Source organism: Tribolium castaneum, chromosome 9 (assembly GCF_031307605.1).
Source record: "Tribolium castaneum strain GA2 chromosome 9, icTriCast1.1, whole genome shotgun sequence".
In the NCBI taxonomy this organism is placed as follows: Eukaryota; Metazoa; Arthropoda; class Insecta; order Coleoptera; family Tenebrionidae; genus Tribolium; species Tribolium castaneum.
The window spans coordinates 11,009,506-11,027,463 of record NC_087402.1 but is presented as its reverse complement, the minus strand read 5'-3'; the positions used below and the strand labels follow the sequence as shown (position 1 = coordinate 11,027,463).

The following is a 17,958-nucleotide window of genomic DNA, read 5'->3' as shown; positions in this document are numbered from 1 at the left end:
TCAAAATTTTTAATACGAAATATTCTTGTGGAAGAAATTTTGATTTGGTTTAAGTTTTCTTTCCAACCTAATTAGAAATTAGAAACAAAAAATTTATTAAATAAAAAAATAGGAACAAAACCTTAATCAGTGAAATGTGTTTTAATTGTACAACTTCCAATTTTCAACTCATGTTACAACCAGACACAATTTTTAAATTATTTACATTAAAAGGTAAAGGAATAAAATAATCAGAAAGTTTTGCAGGTGGTTCATTACCATAACAATATTTATAAGCAAACGTCAGTCTCGGATTTTTGTGTTGAAATTTTCGAATGTGTTAAGTATTTTTTAATTTTTTAAAATTAGTCTAGTCCAGTGTTTCCCGTTTCGCAACGAAGGAATCATCACCTTTCCAGTGAAGCAGAGAAAGGCACAAGAAAGTGACAACAGTGACATTGTCTGTCATGATGACAGACAAAACTAAGAAACGCTTTAGCTCCTAATAGTTATTTATTGTACAATGTGTTCAAAAATGGTTGTTCATCAAGTCACCTTTGAAATTTAAACGTAATGTGCCGCTTAATTTATATTGTAAATGCCGTCAAAGTGACAGATACATCAAAATAATGCAAAAAGCCATCGCATCTAAAAGCCAAAAAATATACAACAAGAAAAGTCACAGAAATATAAAACACAAATCAAGACAAACCCTACACTTGAAAACTTTGCCGAAAAATGCCAAAAATTAAGTAAAAAGCTAGTTCAAAGACTTGACAGACAAATTACGATAGTTATTTGAACTAAGCGGTACATTGATTTTGAATTCCATAGTCAACTTGATGAACAACCATTTTTGAACACACTGTATGTTAGTGTTTAACACAAATGCAATACAAAGTTTTATCCACATCACCGCTTTAATAAAATAGAATTAATCAAAGTTAAATTAAAAATATTCGTATTCGTAAAATAAAACTTGGCAAGCTTTGTCTGGCACTCATAATTACTAGTTGCTATAGCAATAGTGGAATAAAGTTACTTTATTCCACTAGTGGATAATCGGTCACTTTATATGCTTCATAAGTGTGGATAAAACTCCAATTAGAATGTAATTGTGGATAAAAATGTTTTACCCCACATTCGAGAACTAAATCTTTTACCTATGACATTCAGTCACAAATGTTGTGAGTTTTGTGACGTTTGCGATTAAAATTAATTTATTAATGTTAAGTCGCTGCAAATACAATACGTTTTTAAATGAATCTCATCTAGTTAACTTTGAAATTGGTTTACATGTAAAAAAATTTGTGCCGCTCTGCTCAATTGTCACATCTGTCAGTTGAGAAATTCAATTAATTTCTTTTGAAAATTTCGTTAAAATGCAACTAAATTGTTACATCGGGCATCGAAGCTTATTTCCGAATTTACCAATTAGAGTCTTAATAAATGAAGAACGGTAATATTCGATATCTAAATGCCTTTCATTAGATATATGAAGCGGCATTTTCTGATTTTACATGAGAAACAGGGTTCTAATTCTGATTTAAATGGAAAATATTGCTTCTTCTTCTTCGCATCCGCATTCCAAAACATACTTTGTTACCTTTTTTTAATTAAGTTTAAAAGTTTCATTAGCACGTAATTAAAACATACAATAAGATTTTTATATTAATTAACATCACATAACACACATAATACTATTAATCCTACAGTGAAGATTTTATTTTGCTGAACATAGGTGTTTCTGTGGAACAGTTGACATTGATTTTTTAAAACTGAACGGTGTACTGAACATAGGATCATACAATTAATGTGTGTTATGTGATGTTCAGTAAAATAAAAACCTCAGTGTATATAAAATAACTATTCCTCCCCTAGATTATGTGTGTAATAATAAAATGTTAGTGATATCATTACCGTTAAAATTTTCAAATACCTGACAAAAAATTCGCTAAATTAACTTTATAGACTATCAAATATTAAATTATTACTTATTATTTACAATTTTATGCTGTTGTTACGACTTAATTGTACTGGTAATTATATGTAGGAGGAACCATTTTTATTCGATCTACTGATTTGTATATTAACGTCGATTTACTTTAATCATTAATCATTTCAAAATGAAATTCTTTGCAATTGCATTATTTTTCTTCATACTTGTCGCGGCAAGTTTTGCAATCCCTGCTGGGCTATTCGGTATTAGTTTTTAGTAGTTTCTGCTCTTTTACTAATTTACATGGTTGCTATAATTTTTAGAGCTCGAACCAGAAGAAGATGGTTTTTCGCCGAGACAACGACAATATTTGCCACCCTACTGTGGCTGGAGGGGTGAATCTTGTCATTAAAAATTTCACCAAGAAAAAATAACGGTATCAAAAAAATAAAGCACTTATAAAACGTCTCTTAGTATTTGTTAGCGAAAAACCAAAGTTCACATCCCTTTTCCTAAAGAAAAAAAAAACAAAAAGTATTCTTTTTTAGGTACAATTTTTTTTATAACTTTTTCTAAAATGTTGGCTAAAAGCTGCACATAATTTGTTACAATTTTTGATACTAAATATTTTTATGATAGTTTTCTTTCCAAATAATTAGAAATTATAAAGAAAAAATTTATTTAATAAAAAAACAGGAACAAAACCTCAATCAGTAAAATTCGTTTTAATTGAACAACTTCCTATTTTCAGCTCATGGTACAATTAGACACAATTTTTGAATTATTTAATTAGATATAACATATTGAGGGTCCGTTAGAGCATTTAACTACGATCAAATTTTACACAAAGTCGTATCATTAAATAAAAAGCAACGTTTGTAGCAGTGTTCAAGTAGTTTTTTTGCACTTCCGAAACTAACTACGGACTATTTATAAAAGAGTGTAGGATCTCAGGTGGTTCTGAATTTGAATTTGCCGCATTTAATTATTTTATTTCTATGAAATTTCTGAAAAGTACCAATTTTTATCCAATCATGCAACCAGTAAAACCAAATTTTTCATACACTAACATTAGCGCGTATTCTGTAATGAAACCGTTAAAATTTAAAGGCCATTAATCGTTGTTGCTATAACAGTAACTAATAACATTGCTAGATTTGCAATTTTAACCAGTGTTAAATTTTAACAACCCGTTAAAAAAGTTACAGAATATGCGTTATTGTTTGTTTTTTTTTTTTGGAAAGAAGCGGCAAACTTTTAATAACTACTACGATCCTACATAGACAGACTATATTATTTTATTATAATTTTTCCCTTTTCTCCAGCTAAAATTTGTCACAATGTAGTTTGATTTTCCTTAAACAAAACGTGGATTTTTATACGGAAAAATGCATTTTGATGTTTCAATTATATACTTCTAAAGAAGTTTTTTGTAAATTGACCCAATTTTAAGGCTTTAATAGGCATATTAAAACACGTAACGTCATCAAGTGCCATGCCATAATAGTCATTATTTGACGTAACATTTCTTGCAAGATTATCTTTATTATCATCCATACTCGTGTTTTTTGGCACAATTTTAATAAAACAAAAATTTTACACTTTTAAAATTGAGACAAAAGAAGCAAATTCTAAAAAATAGTAGGTACGAAAAACTCGCTTTATGAGACCTTGAAACTCGTTTTTGAAACTCAATTCGTGCTTCAAGACTGGTTTTATGAAACTTGTTTTTTAATATACCTGATTATGTAGTTTTACGGCATGTTTTTGCGGTAGTTTATGCATCGTTTTTTCTTCTTTACATCCATGTCCAAAAAACTACTTATTTTCTTTGCAATCTCACAATAAATACTACTCTTTCTCTAAATTATATGTGCAATAATAACTTATTACTTGCGATTAAATTTTAAGAATATTGGTCACCGTACAAATTTTTGATTGTAGATAACTATGAAATGTAAAGCTAAGTTAATTTAAAACATAAAACGCGACATTGGCTTTATAAGCTTATTATCAAATATTTGATAATTATTTACAATTTTACGCTATTGTTAATTCGTAACTACTTGTAGGAGAAGCAATTTTTATTCGATTTATTGATTTATATATAAGCCTTTTCACACTTTAAACATCAATCATTTCACGATGAAGTTCTTTGGAATTGCATTGTTTTTCTTCTTACTTGTGGCAAGTTTTGCAAATGCATTTAATGGACGTGATGATGATGAAGATCCGTGGAGGACATACGGTATTAGTTTTTAGTAATTTTTGCCCTTCCTTTACTAATATACATCGTTATTATTTTTAGAGGTAAAACGAGAGCCAGATGGTTTTCCAAGCCAACGACGTATACCACCCTACTGCGGCTGGGGTAGTGAAAGTTGTAATTAAAAATGTCACAAATGAAAACATGACATTAAAAAAATAAAACAATTATTAAATGTTTTTTAGTTTCATTAATAGAAAACCAAAGTTCAAATCCCTTGTCCCCAAACAAGAAAAAAATTAAACATTTTTACATTACATATTTTTTAAGTAATTCGTTTGGTTTAAGTTTTCTTTTGAAATAAATAAAAATAAAACTGGAAACTCAACTTTTATTTAGAAGCAAAATACTTATTAAACAAAAAACAAGAACAAAACCACTTCAATTAGCAAAAGTTAATGTTTATTGACTCTCAATAGTGAGTAACCTGTAGGCAACACAATTTACTTAATCAGTCGAAATCATTTTATTGAACAGCTTCCTATTTTCAGCTCATGTACAATTTTCGTAATTTAAAATCAGTCAATTTCTAATTCTTAAACAAATATTCTCTCAAAGTAGTAACACTTGTATAGTCTCGAAATTGTGCATGTACATGCATTATTCGTAAGCAGTTATGCACCAAAAGTTTTGTTCTAAATTATTAGTAGAATATGTGGGTAGGTGAATACAAATTTAACCAGATTCTTTCCATGTTTAAAAAATTATGTATTTATTTAATTAATCTAAGTAACAGAATATAATTAAATAAATAAATAAAAGGTTGCGTTTAATTTGTATGGGGATTGTAAATATCGATTTTGTGATTTGGTGCGGTAACAATTCCAAAACGCAAATGCGTGAAATGGAATTTCTCTACCCAGTCCTGGCTCTCCAGTAAATTGTAATAAAAATGATTTATGTTTAATATTTTTCTAGACACTAAATCGAGCGAATTTTTGTCCTATTTAACTTAGTAGCTAGTGGAGCACCCACCCACACAAAGAATTAATTTAACCCAATTAGCAGGAAATTTTGTAGTCGTTAATTAACTAGATGGTGCTCCCACGCTTTAGTTGTAGTTAATTAAATTCAAATCGAGGGTTGGCGCTTGAAAACAATCCTGGCAAAAATATGAAACGCGCGTCGGCTACTTCCATATTCAGTTTATTTCGAAATGAACTGTTTAGTCAATGGACAAACAGAGAGAGGAAGACGGGAGACTTGGGCAAACTCCCGAGGGATAGATCAATACCTAGCGCCGTTTTAGAGTGAACCTCGACCTATTTAGCAACGGTCAACAAATTTTTACCGCACCAAAGAGCCATTTAGCAACAATTCTTCCCCGATTTTATTAAAGCCCGATGTCAATCGAAACAGTTTACTTCCGCTTGAGTTAGCCGGCGGAATTAAATCTGAAGTCCTGGCAACGGAGGTGAGCATCATGGGGAGAGCTAACTCCACGTGAAAAATCGCTGAAACACTGTAAAACTTAGCATCGATTTCGTAAAAATTGTTTGGCTTTAACGAGTCTTATGAAGGAGAGCGTTTCGAGGAGAGAATAAAATTACCGATCCCTCTTTCGCCTAAAAGCTCATTTATTTGAAAATCACTGGAAACTGATGAGTTCGCTTAGCACCCCTTCGCGTTCTGGATACTTTAGCTTTGAGATTAAGTCGGGAGCGACAAAAATGCACCCTTTTGTCTTGTGGACATCGCGATGCAAACACTGGGGTAATGGTTATTAGCCGGTGATGATGAAGTCGTTTGGTGACTTATCGCCGTGATAATTTCCACACCGTTACACTTCGACTTAAGCGCCGTTTAGTTGGGGTGTCGATAGCGGGGAACCCATGCTGGGATACGCTGGATTGTTGCTGGGATAAAAAGATTGCTTCCAGGCGGTTTAGAGAATAAATACGCATATGCTTTTGTGCTTATTTCAGTGTTGGATCATCTGAATCTTTACCAAAACTTGACGGTTTCATTAACATTATTATTAACATAAAAAACACTAAAAATTAAGACTTAATTTTTGAACGTGAAACCTGAAACTGATATTTTAAAACCTAGAAAGTTTAACTACAAAATTGTAGATTTGAAGTCAAAAATATTTTAAAACTTCGTTTTCACTAGTCTAAATATAGAAAAAAAATAAAGATTGGTGGATTGCCCACAAAGATTCACTGGTTTATAAATCACTTTTAAATTGCGTTTTCTTCAAATGTAGGCTGAAAGTGTTAGTGGTCTGTCTAGATTATTGTGCAAGATAATAATGTTACACATTTTCTTTAAAAATAGCTTTATTTTTGTAATTTGCCGCTTCAATTTTAAGAAAAATTACAAAAATAAAAAAACTTCTCTAAAGTAAAGCTAATTTTTCAAGAAGTTGTGTTACATTATTATTCTCCACAATCATCTCACCATAAATAACAATAAACACTGAAATTTGTTGTCTGTGTTTAAAAGAAATCAAAATTCAAACTCTTCCTAAAGTGCACTTTCAAACCAATATATCTTTGTGGGGAAGTCCCGAATCTTAATTTTTTCTAAACAGTGTGTATCAGAAATACGTGTTTTAATTTTAACAGATAACAGAGCTCAACAAATAAAACATCACTTCTATTTGTAATTATTCAATAAAAAAAATTTGCTAATTTTTTTAAAATGTGGAACAAGATAACATACTGAAACCCGCTTATGGGTACAAAAATAAAAGAGCCGAACTATTTTCGTTGTGATAGAAACGAACAATTTAAACAACTTAAAACAACAATGAGAATTGTTGCTATAAATACCTACAAACTAATTTACAGTAACCGTTTACACAAAAAAAAAGGAGGAAAACAGTGAAAACTATAAATAAGAACTTGGCAAAATGTTATATAAACAAGTAGTTGTATTTGATCAGTTTTATTACGTGTTGAAATTAACACACGTATTTCTGATACACCCTGTATTTGGACTAATTTTAATAAGTTATTTTCTCTACATTCTACAACGCTCTGAACTCAGAATTCGCCAGTTTTGAGACAACCTGTATTTCGTAACTGTAAAAATTATCAAATTGATGTTTACTATGTATCTTAAGTTTAATTAGGTATTAAGATTTTTTCTAAAATTTAAATTCAATAAACCTACATGTATAAGTTTTGTATCCAGGGTGACTAAAAAATGTCGGACAGTCTCTTGAGTGTAGTGATAAAAGGTTTCAAAGTCATGACAGAAAAAAACATTTCACAAAACATAACTCTTCAAAGTTAAATTTTTAAGTTAAGTTTTCGGCATTTCAAATTTTTATGACATAGCAAATAAACAGAAATGTACTTGTTGAAAAAAATCATTTTGATGCTTCACTAAACGTCTTTTATTACCATTTGAGAGTTTATCCGACTATTTTGAATCGCATTGTAGATAAACAGAAAAATAACTTAGTAATTTTAAGGTCGCAAATAATGAAAATTTTGTAGAATTCAAAGAACATTGACACCACAAAATATAAATTAAAGAAATTCTTTCTTTTTCAAACTTAGAATCTATAAACAATTAAGATTCTAGAATCAAATTATTCTAAACATCAAAAACTTTTTTTCAGAAACAACTAGAATTCAACAAATACAGAATCTTAAGTTTTTAATTTTAAAATTGTCTGTCTTTTTTACCGGTTACTTGGGTAGATAAAAATTGGTAGTTTTCAGAAATTTCGTAGAAATAAAATAGTTAAAGGCGGCAAATTCAAATTCCAAAACCACCTGAGATCCTACATTCTTTTCTAAACATTGTGTAGTCTGTACATAGTTACTGGTGAATCTAATTAATTACTCGTAAATATTTTTTGAAGCTAATTAAATACACAGTATTTTATTTAACTGTCAAGTATTTTTGTCCAGTTATTAGTAATAAATGCACAATAAATACATATAGTGCTTTCATTTCAAAAATGGATAGTCTTATTACAAGTGAATGTATTAAATATAAAGCCAATTTAATTTAAATACCTACTACTAAACGTTGAATATTTTTATTATTGAAATTAGATCTTGTGAATATACAATTTTTACCAGGCACTTTATACACTCCTACTTTTTTACTGTACAAAAATCAATTAAATACTGATCAAACTGAATTGCTGATTGCTTTAGTACCTACTACCTAGCTTCTGTTAAGTTAGAGAAGAAGTGACGTTTTTTAGCGTATCCGAATGCATCTAAAGAATCAAAGGATAATAAATTGAAATAAAAAATATTCCTACAAAAAACATTTTTCTTAAGTTGTGTATAGTTTTTTCCTAATTTTTGAATAGTACAAAAACACTTTTACGAAAAATTTATATTCAGTATTCAAGTTAATCAACATCCACCTAAGCTAGGCACTGTAATTTAGTTTTGTTAAGTTAATTTAAATTCAGATTTTGAATTGTTAACTTACATTCCACCATTTTTTAAATTTACGTCGTAACAAAATACCATTTGAAACTATATTTGTTTCTTTCAATTACTAGCAGAACAGTCAAACTGAATGCCAGGCATTCCAAAATAGTGATCTGTTGAATCCCAAGGTTTTGTTTGCATAGGGAGAACACATTTTTCAAACAATCTGAACTGTTTTTCCAGTAGTTAAGGTTTATTTGTTTGGAAGTAAACTAAAATAGAGTTTCTTTATTGTTTTAAAGTCTAATAAAATTCAAGACCCAATAACTAGAATTAACATACGAATCGATTCTAATCTAGCTGCAGCAGAAAGATGGACATTTTCAGGATGTATGCGTTTTCTTAGCATTTTTTAACAACGTGTCTGAAAAAATAAACTACAATTGATATTCTTAACATCATCCAAACAGATTTTCAATACAAGATTCAATACCTATAATTATTTTATTTTACTGCTGACTGTCACTTAGCATGAAATATATCTTGTAAACTATAGTCATCATAATCAGTTATTGTCGTTGCGATTGTTGAGAACAAAACATACACATAAAACAGTAGAACATAAAATTTCAATAAGATTTAGATTTCGAATTAAATTTTATTAGCTTATCGTACGTTGATAATTTTATGTGCAATCGCTTTTGTTTATTGAAATTGCGGTTTAAAGTCAAAAATAGTCCACGCGCGTTTAAACCAGAAACTATTTGTGTTTTTTTCCAACATAGGTGTATAATAAAGTGTTTGACAGATGTGTAATAAAATAAAAAAGGAATCGTCCTTATTTTTCGATTTTTATGTCGTTTGAAAATTTTTCCTCCACCTACTGTTTCATTCACCTCAAAGGTGGGTCTCGACGTATTAAAATTCCGTAATTCCGATTCATTATCAATGACAATAGGTTGTCCTTCCATTTAGGAAAATAATTAGCTCGTGAACGTAGGCGCTCGGCTGAAATTTTTGAAATACGATTTTAATTAACCTTGTCATAGCACGTCTTTTCGCATGTGAAAACTCGAGCAATTTCGGGGCGTAGGTAATTCCGAAGCGTAGGCGGCACCGTTTCTCGACGCCTCCACCCCCAAAGCTCCGTCCACACACACCAAAAAATTGATCATTTAAATACGGCAAATAACCGCATTTGCAACAAAGCCACCTCCAGTGCCAAATTCAGCCCCGATTCACTAAACAAATTAATAATGCGACTTAAAAGGGGTGTCGAGACGCTTGCGCCCCGCTATTGTTCGATGGCAGTAATTAGATCCCGGGACTCTGATCTAATCTGCATTAATCCCGTCATTAAATCCGATGCATTTTGCTAAATACGGCCGGAAATTGAGTATTGTTGGTTGTCTAAGTCGGGCTTTGATGAACCGATCAGCAAAAAGTCGAGAGGGTGCGATCATTTACCACCACTATTGACATTACAGGCTGTAACTAATGAGAAATTTTGTTTGCACATCGCTTTGATTTCGGACAGCCCTCCACTTGCAAATTGCGATCGATAATGCAATCTTGCCCAGACGAAATCATCACTTCACAATTTTTTCCAAAATCTCACGTATTGTTTGTTACAAATTTGTTTTAATTATTTATTTAATGCAATAAGCACTTGGCTAAAAATTAGATTAGAAAATTAAACCGTCTGAAAATTTGTAATTCAGCTTCACAAAGCGACATCTGTTACATCATCCGAAAATCCTCCCTTTCTGGATTTCATATTTCTACACCCACCCTCGAATCAATAAAAGACAAAATTGAAAACGCCATCTCAATTCTGGTAGTAAAAGTTTGTTTCAGAAAGCGTTTGTTGACAAGAATTTTTTACACTACCCTCACTTTGACGTCAATAAATTTCTGAGTGGTAATTCCGCAAATTAACTGCCCGATTTTCAAGTAGTTAAATCGCCCACAAAACTCAAAAATATTTATCCAAAATGTTTGTTGAAAGCATTTAAAATTTAAAATTAAATTTACGTCCTACTGCATGGTTTAAAAGCCATCTGAAAAATTACGAAAACAAATAGAAATTATGTTTGATTGGTAACGAATTAAAAAAATCAGTCACAACCTGTGGATCTAAAATTAATATTTTACGATTTTTTTTGCTCCAACAGTTCGTGTTTAATCTAAATATGCCATAAAAGCAAAAAATATTAAGGCTAAAAACTTTTCTTTGACATAAAAACACACTCGTTTTGCGAAATATTCTTTTCATAACTCACAAGTTTGCAGACGAATATGGTGTTATTTTGATCTACTTTGCTAAAACTAGTTTTATGAAACAAAAATGACTATTTTTGCTAAATGCTACACTATATACAGTAAAATCTCTCTTGAGGGACACCTCCTATAAGCGGACCCCTCTTACAAATGGATATTTTTGTTAGTCCCCTTTTGAGTTTACTAAATGGTCTCTTTTAAGTGGACTCTCCAATAAACGGACGCGAACAGTGCAATTAAGTTCCTCAAAGACAAAATCTCTCTGTTAAACAGACAATAGGCCCATGCGCCCAGGTGTTATTATTATGACAATCCGACGGAAAATTCAGGAAATCACATAAGCGGATACACATTTGTTTAAAGTTTAAAGTTATTATTGCACTAGTAAGACCTGTAAGACCTACTAACTTTGTTAGTATGTACATCATTTCATTCTTCATACAGTGTTATCATAATAAATAAAATTAAAAAAGCGTTTGATAAAAATAATTTTTAAGACCAAAACAGACCGAGTGAAGAAAATTTATAAAAAAATAAGGAATAGGAAGATCTAATAATCAGCAAATATTGTCAAAAATAAAGGTAAAATTGTAAAAAAATAGTACGAAAATGAAAACGTTTGTGAAATGCGAAGTTTTTTTGACTGAGTGATAAAAGTTAAAAAGTTTGCGGAGACTCCAAAAATTAAATTTTTAAGACATCTGAAAGATCGTCACTATATAAATTTTAAGTACTTATATTTCTGACGAATCTGCGAATACTGATGAACAAGATGTGCAAACTTTAAAAAAAACACTTTTTTTCACGAAAGAGTTAATAAGTAGCTATTGTTATTGTGCCAAACAGTATCATGTTACTAAGTCTTTAATAAATTTACTTAGTGTGCGTTTATGAATACTTTATTATTTCTGTTAAAAGGACACCCTCCATTAACCAGACAAAAAACGTGTCACCGTCCGTGTCCATTTAATGGATATTTCACTGTACTATACTGAATACTAAATATAAAAAAATTCGAAAATTTACTTATTCCCGATAAACGTATTCCGAAGAATTAACATTATTTTGGCCATTTTCGTTGTGTACCTATGTTTACTTTTTTGATCGATAATCTCACTAAATTAGTCAGAATTGACGTTCTTTTAATCTCTTTAGAGTAAATTGGAATTATTAGAGTAAAATATTTCAGGTATGTTAGTAGATCTTTATACAAAAAAGTGCAAATAAAAATCAAAACTGATATTATTTTAGTCCTTTTCATTTCATTTATCTTGTTTTAGAGTAATAAACTTGAAAAATTTCTAGTAAAGCAAAAATTTTCATTTAAAGTTGTAGAGTGAAAAATGAAATAAATCCAACACACTTCATTTATTCAGTACTCTAAAATCCAAGAACTAGAAGAGTTCTAAAACAAGAAAAATTAAATTTTTGTTAAACTTCCAAAAAAATACAATAAAATCGTCTAAGTAATTAATTAGTCCCAAATAAAACTTTTAGCAAATTCACCTTATATTTGTCTCGTTTTTAAGCGAGATAAATATCTATTTAGAGAAATTTCTTAAAACTGAAAAATTGTAAATTAAAGCAGAAAGTTTTTAATAACGAAGTTACAAATAAGCTTGAAACGGATTTTTTTCGCGTTAAATTTTAACATGTTAACTATTGAATGTAGAGGAAAGTGGAGTAAAAAAATCCCTTGAGGTCCCCCCAAAAATCAAGAAAACTAGTAGTGTGATCTTGGTCACGAGCGTAGCATTTTATTTTTCAAGTGTTCTGTATTCACGGACAGCCATGCTATAGTCTCTTCAAATAAAGTGAAGGAACAGCGGCGTGATTTGTTCTTTTGTAACATTTTGATTTAAGGTAGATACTTTTTAGATTCTGTGTTAAAGCTATGTCTTGATACCCATTGTACACCATGTGCCATGGAATAGTTGGGCAATAAAATCCGCAGGTAGTAAGACACATATCTACTAACAAAAAAATATTACTCAGAGAAAAAAATCCATTACACTTAGAAAATATAATACACATTATTAAAATTTTCATTAAAAATAATGATAGTCGCAAAGTTTATTAAATGGCAATAAAATAATCAGTTAAAAATATTCTGTTACATTTTAATATACCTTAAGTTAATCATTAACGAAACCTGGCATCTAAGTATTAAAGCGTAATGTATATTATTTTTAAACAATAGAAACTATGTACGGAAGTATTGATTTTTTTCAAAAAATTTATTAATTTTGTTAAAGAAAATATTCTTTAGTTAGTAACGTCTTAAATATTAATGCTAACAAAAATAAATTATTAACTTTATTAGAAAAAACGTACTAGACAAATTTTAATAGACAGTTTTCTCCGTGTAGAATTTAAAAGTCGTGTAAAGCATTTGGGGTAAAATGATCCCTTATATTATGAATGGGCAAACGGTGAATCCGCGGGATAATCGACAATGAAAATAATTACAAATGTTCTACATGTGTATTCAAAGTGAATGTTCAGCTTGCTAAAGGACACACTTGCTCCATTTGTGATATTTTTTTATTTGTACCACATTTTTGAGTTCCTGAAGAATTTTGCTGTTATAATAAAAATAAATTATCTTTTTCTGGTATTTGTACAAACTTTACTAAAAACTCTAACTTAAGAGCTTAGGTATGCTTTTGCCATGAAAATCAATTACATAATAATGGTATTATTTCAAGAGAACATTTTACTCCTACCTATGAGGCAAAATGATCCATTAGCAGTGTGCGCATTTGGTTCTTCGCTATTAAAGACCTTTAAATATTTAGCTGTCCCGACCATTACAAAATACTTATAAAAGAATCTTCTTCTATCAAAGGTCTAAAAATTTAACACACAGGTGTTATCGCTTAGAAGGATCATTTTACTTCACTCTCCCCTAATTTTGTGTTAGTTTATTAAATTATTATATTTAATATTAGATGAATCATATCTTATTTCTAATATACTTATTCATTTTGAAGCTGATCTCATAACTCATTTTTTGTGTTAAGACTTTAACAAGCAGTCCGGAAAAGCTCCTGTGGTTTATGTTAAATTTGCTAAATTAGAGAACGAGCTAGTTGTTTAGCTCCACCTAGTGTAGTAAAAGTGACCGTGAAATATCATACGTGTCCATAAAACTAATAAACACGCATAAATAATGGTTTTTTAATAGCTTGAAGACAGAGCTAATTAATAATTTTATTGTTATTTCTGTATTTACAATCACTATAAATCGTAGAAACAGTTACCAATTAATGAAACGAGAATTAATTAAATCCATAATGGGTGGAATAAAACGGGTAAAAAACTTCTTTCGTGTGTTTTCAATCTCTCGTCTAAGTAGGACGATCCATGCAAATATCCCCGAGCCCTCATTTTTTAATCAAATATCAAGCCGAACAAAAGGAACGCATTTTAATTTCTACAATGGCTATTTGGCAAATGATCCGCGACTGCAGCAGATTTTCTGATTTTCCCTCTTGATTTATTTTCAGGGAAGTAGCAGCGTTTCGTGGAAACCATTACTCAGGAAAAATAGATCATATATTTCATATAACGAAACATGTTTTACGTGCAACTCTTAAAGTACATTGTACCTTCTCACACGTACAGTTTGTCTGGCTTTATTGCCCCAGACATATTTATAGTCGCATTTCGTTCCGATCGTATTTTTGTTTGCACCATTATTTTTCGATTTGAACCCGATATACACTGTGTCAAAATGACACGCTTTGTCACAGATAAAATCAAATTCAAGTGCTTTCGGTAATTTGAAATGGCGGCCACCGAAAATTTGAAAAAAGCGTCTTCAAGAAACAATCTAGTCAAAAGTTCTTCCGCTTCGCCTTCCATTTCCCAATCGGTTCGTAGTCAGAAACCCAGAACTTCAAAAAGTAGTCAAAGTGTTATTACAAAAAATGGATCGTTTAGTTCAGCCAAAGACGCATCTTTGCACTCGCAACAAGGATCAAAAACCGAAAAAGATAAAGCTAAAGGTAAGTAATTGTTAAGAAAAATTTACGAAAAATTGTTGAATTAATAGGAGACCGCTGTGAGCGCGGGCCTGATTTATACAGTCGTGTTTTGGGGCACACCGCCGATGAGACTATCCTAACAGGACTCCAGACGGTTATTGACTTGTGCAACAAATTAAGAGTTTGTGGAGACAGAGACGAATCAGGCGACGAGGAACCTGAACGGGAACAGGTAATTGGAGGTTTCCCACACTGAAACCTAATAAATTGTTTCAGGATGTTCCTGAAAGAGATACTCCAAGCGTAAGCAAAGTTATCCTGGCTGTGTACAGTCTACAGCTATTGTTTCAGGTCATTTCGGCAGGATTTCAAATCGAACCAACCGTAAGTAATTTAGGGATAATATCTTGCGTGTACTTTTTTTTCTAGATGACCGCAGTCGCATCCCAGACACTTCCGTCAAATGTAGGTGATTTCTTATCTAATTTTATGTTCGATAATTTTTGTAATTCAGGTGGTGTCAAATTTAATGCAAACTTCACAAGTAAGACGTTCGATTTTTTATCATTTTTCAAAATTTCAGGTTTCAGGTCGACATTGCTGGACCTAAACCCACAGTAAACAATTACAATATTCCGAAATGTTTCCTTATTTTGTGCATTTTTCCAGATGAACACTCTGTTTATTCAAACATCGGACACTACAGTATATACCATTTTTTTGAATTTGGGTTTCTAAAGCATTGATTTTCAGCTAAAATCGGACGCAATTCAGACGACAGATCCCGGCGTAAGTCATTTTTTGACAAACCTTAAACGCAAAATTATTTTTAGGTAAAGTACGAGTTGGTGCAAACGAGCAGTGCGTTACTTCCGATTGTAATAATTCCATTAAAAAATTGAGATTTTATTTGAATTTATTTAAGGTGAAATGTCCAGCAGTAAATTCGTGTATGACTCAGGTTGATCCTATCACAGTTTGCGAACAAGACAGTCCAGGTGATCATTGCATTGCACCACCTGAACCACCCCAAAAAAGCAAAACGTGCAAATGTTGCAAATGTTCGGCATCCACTGTAATAAAAAAGCCATCTAAACCAAAACCTGAAAACGGGAAACGGCCGTGTCTTTGTACCAATAAAAATCTGTCCAAATGTCGGTGTGGAAAAAAAGACGGTACGTTTATTTTAGATGCTTGGTTATTGCGTTAAACGCTAAGTACACTTTTTAAGTAAGAATCGTAAACGCTAGGTAAAAATAATAATCGCTCGTTAAAAATTATAAACTTGATGTGAAAACAGTAAGTACAGTCACGATCATAATGAATGTCACCCCTATAAACAGACCAGAGTAGAAAGTAGCTGAGCGCACACCACAATAATAAATCATTCCTTCGAATGTTTTCTTGTTTTCTATTTTGGATTCATTATTTGATTTTAGGCATCAATGACATTAAAATCGTATAATTAGAGTCAGTGTATAGAAAGCGAACTAAAATTTAATTTAAAGTTAAATTAATTCCAAGTGAGTTACCATTTACTTTGCACTGACAAAAGTCAAATTAGTCGTGAATTAAAATTTGATTGCAATTTAAAGTTATGTTCCTCGCCTTAATAAATTAAAAATTACTTTTTCGTGTAAAGTGGGTAAAGAATAACTTGATGTTTTATCTTTTTTAAGGAAAATATAATTGAAATTAATTAATACTTAAAGGGTACCAATTAAATGTACAGTATTTTATTTAAACGGCAAGTATTTTTGTTCAGTAAAAATAATAAATGCATAGTAAAAATAATATATGCATAGTAAAATAATAAAAGCACAATAAAAATAATAAATGCACAGTAAATAATGGCATTTCAAAACTGGAGAGTCTAGAATTCCACATTTCGAGTTCTTCGGCTGTCAGTGATTGAGCTTTTTTGTCATTCTTTATCAATTATCCATAAAGGGTTTAAGAAATGTGATAAACAAAACTTTTCATTTAAATTTTTTATTAAAAAATTTGGTGGTAAAAAGATTGATTTAAAGTTTTTTCCTTTGTAAGAAAGTTTTGACAATCATTTCTCAATACGAAACGTCAGATTATGAATTTTAAGCGTTGTTGAGTCTAATTCAGAGTATAAAATATTGTATTGACCTCGTTTTCGTGTAAATCGGTTCATTTATTTCACCCCTGGATGTTAAGTCTCTCGTTATCACTCGACGTTTAAACAATAAAGCGTCCAATTTACTTCAAACTCGGTAAATAAATAAGTATTTTTGCACGTTGAGCTCGATTTGATTATTTACCACGTCTGGCTCCAAGACAGTAAGTTGTGATAAGTCGTTGCTTCCCACACATTCTTTATGATCGTGACTGTACTACTTACTGTTTTTCTAATAAAAGGGTCAACTAAATACATCATTGATTTGTTGTTTTTATAAAAGAGATAAATTTTGACCAGATCTTCACGTTCAAAATTGTTCTTTATCTGTCTAGTATTTCAAATATTCAGCTCACCAAGTGAACGTTCATTACTTAGTAGTAGTATTTTAAGTAGTATTAATATTTTTTCTTAGCTAATGTTATTTAAAAATATGTTGTCACTTAACATTTAGATTATTTCACTTCGCATTTACAATATTTGACTTAGCAAATCATAATTTATTAAGTACATAGCATTTACTACCAAGCATTTCAATTATTTTACTTTAGCAGATTTTATTAACACCAAGTATTTCTACCTATAGCATTTAGACTATTTTACCTAGAATATTTTATTAATATCCGTTTTTTTTGAGCTTGTTTTGTTTTTAATTTTGATTTCTAGCAGAAGTGGTTGAAGATAAGGAACCCGAAGAAGTGAGATACGCCGTAACCAAAATCTCGAAGTTTAAAGAATACACGACTTTCGAAGTGATGAAGTCTACAAGACACAAACCACGGCAGATACCGAAAGGTGTTGAAGGTGTTTTCGTTTTGAAAAAAAAGAATGATTCTTCCAAGAATGATCTGAAAAGGCGCAGCAAGTCTAAAAGCGAAGTGAACGGATTAAATGGTTTGAGGAGTGAAGAGTCGTCACGACGGCAAAGTATTATCAGTGAAACCGAGTCAAACTAAATTATTAAAATTGAATTTGTGATTCAAATAAATTGTTCATCCTTCTGTTTATTA

General features: G+C 30.8%; 1 protein-coding gene and 2 long non-coding RNA genes across 4 annotated transcripts; all 3 read left to right on the top strand.

Moving 5' to 3' along the window:
• The first annotated feature begins 2,011 nt into the window (after positions 1-2,011).
• LOC107397829 (uncharacterized) lies at positions 2,012-2,386 on the top strand. Its single transcript, XR_001574840.2, has 2 exons — positions 2,012-2,181; positions 2,242-2,386. It is a non-coding gene; the product is annotated as an uncharacterized LOC107397829 (long non-coding RNA).
• Positions 2,387-3,994: 1,608 nt separating this feature from the next.
• On the top strand, positions 3,995-4,361 carry LOC103312861 (uncharacterized). The gene is made up of 2 exons (XR_511424.3): positions 3,995-4,166; positions 4,227-4,361. It is a non-coding gene; the product is annotated as an uncharacterized LOC103312861 (long non-coding RNA).
• Positions 4,362-14,394: 10,033 nt separating this feature from the next.
• LOC103312881 (uncharacterized) lies at positions 14,395-17,958 on the top strand. Of its 2 annotated transcripts, none has more exons than XM_015979466.2 (12): positions 14,395-14,823; positions 14,871-15,034; positions 15,079-15,105; positions 15,154-15,186; positions 15,232-15,267; positions 15,317-15,346; positions 15,393-15,419; positions 15,472-15,507; positions 15,556-15,591; positions 15,636-15,680; positions 15,728-15,977; positions 17,615-17,958. In XM_015979466.2, exons 1-12 carry the CDS (start codon positions 14,604-14,606, stop codon positions 17,902-17,904), a joined length of 1,194 nt encoding a protein of 397 aa, XP_015834952.1. In that variant the 5' UTR covers positions 14,395-14,603; the 3' UTR covers positions 17,905-17,958. The 2 variants fall into 2 exon arrangements, with proteins under 2 accessions (XP_015834952.1, XP_008192901.1); XM_008194679.3 differs by having other exon boundaries at positions 14,401-14,823; positions 17,618-17,958.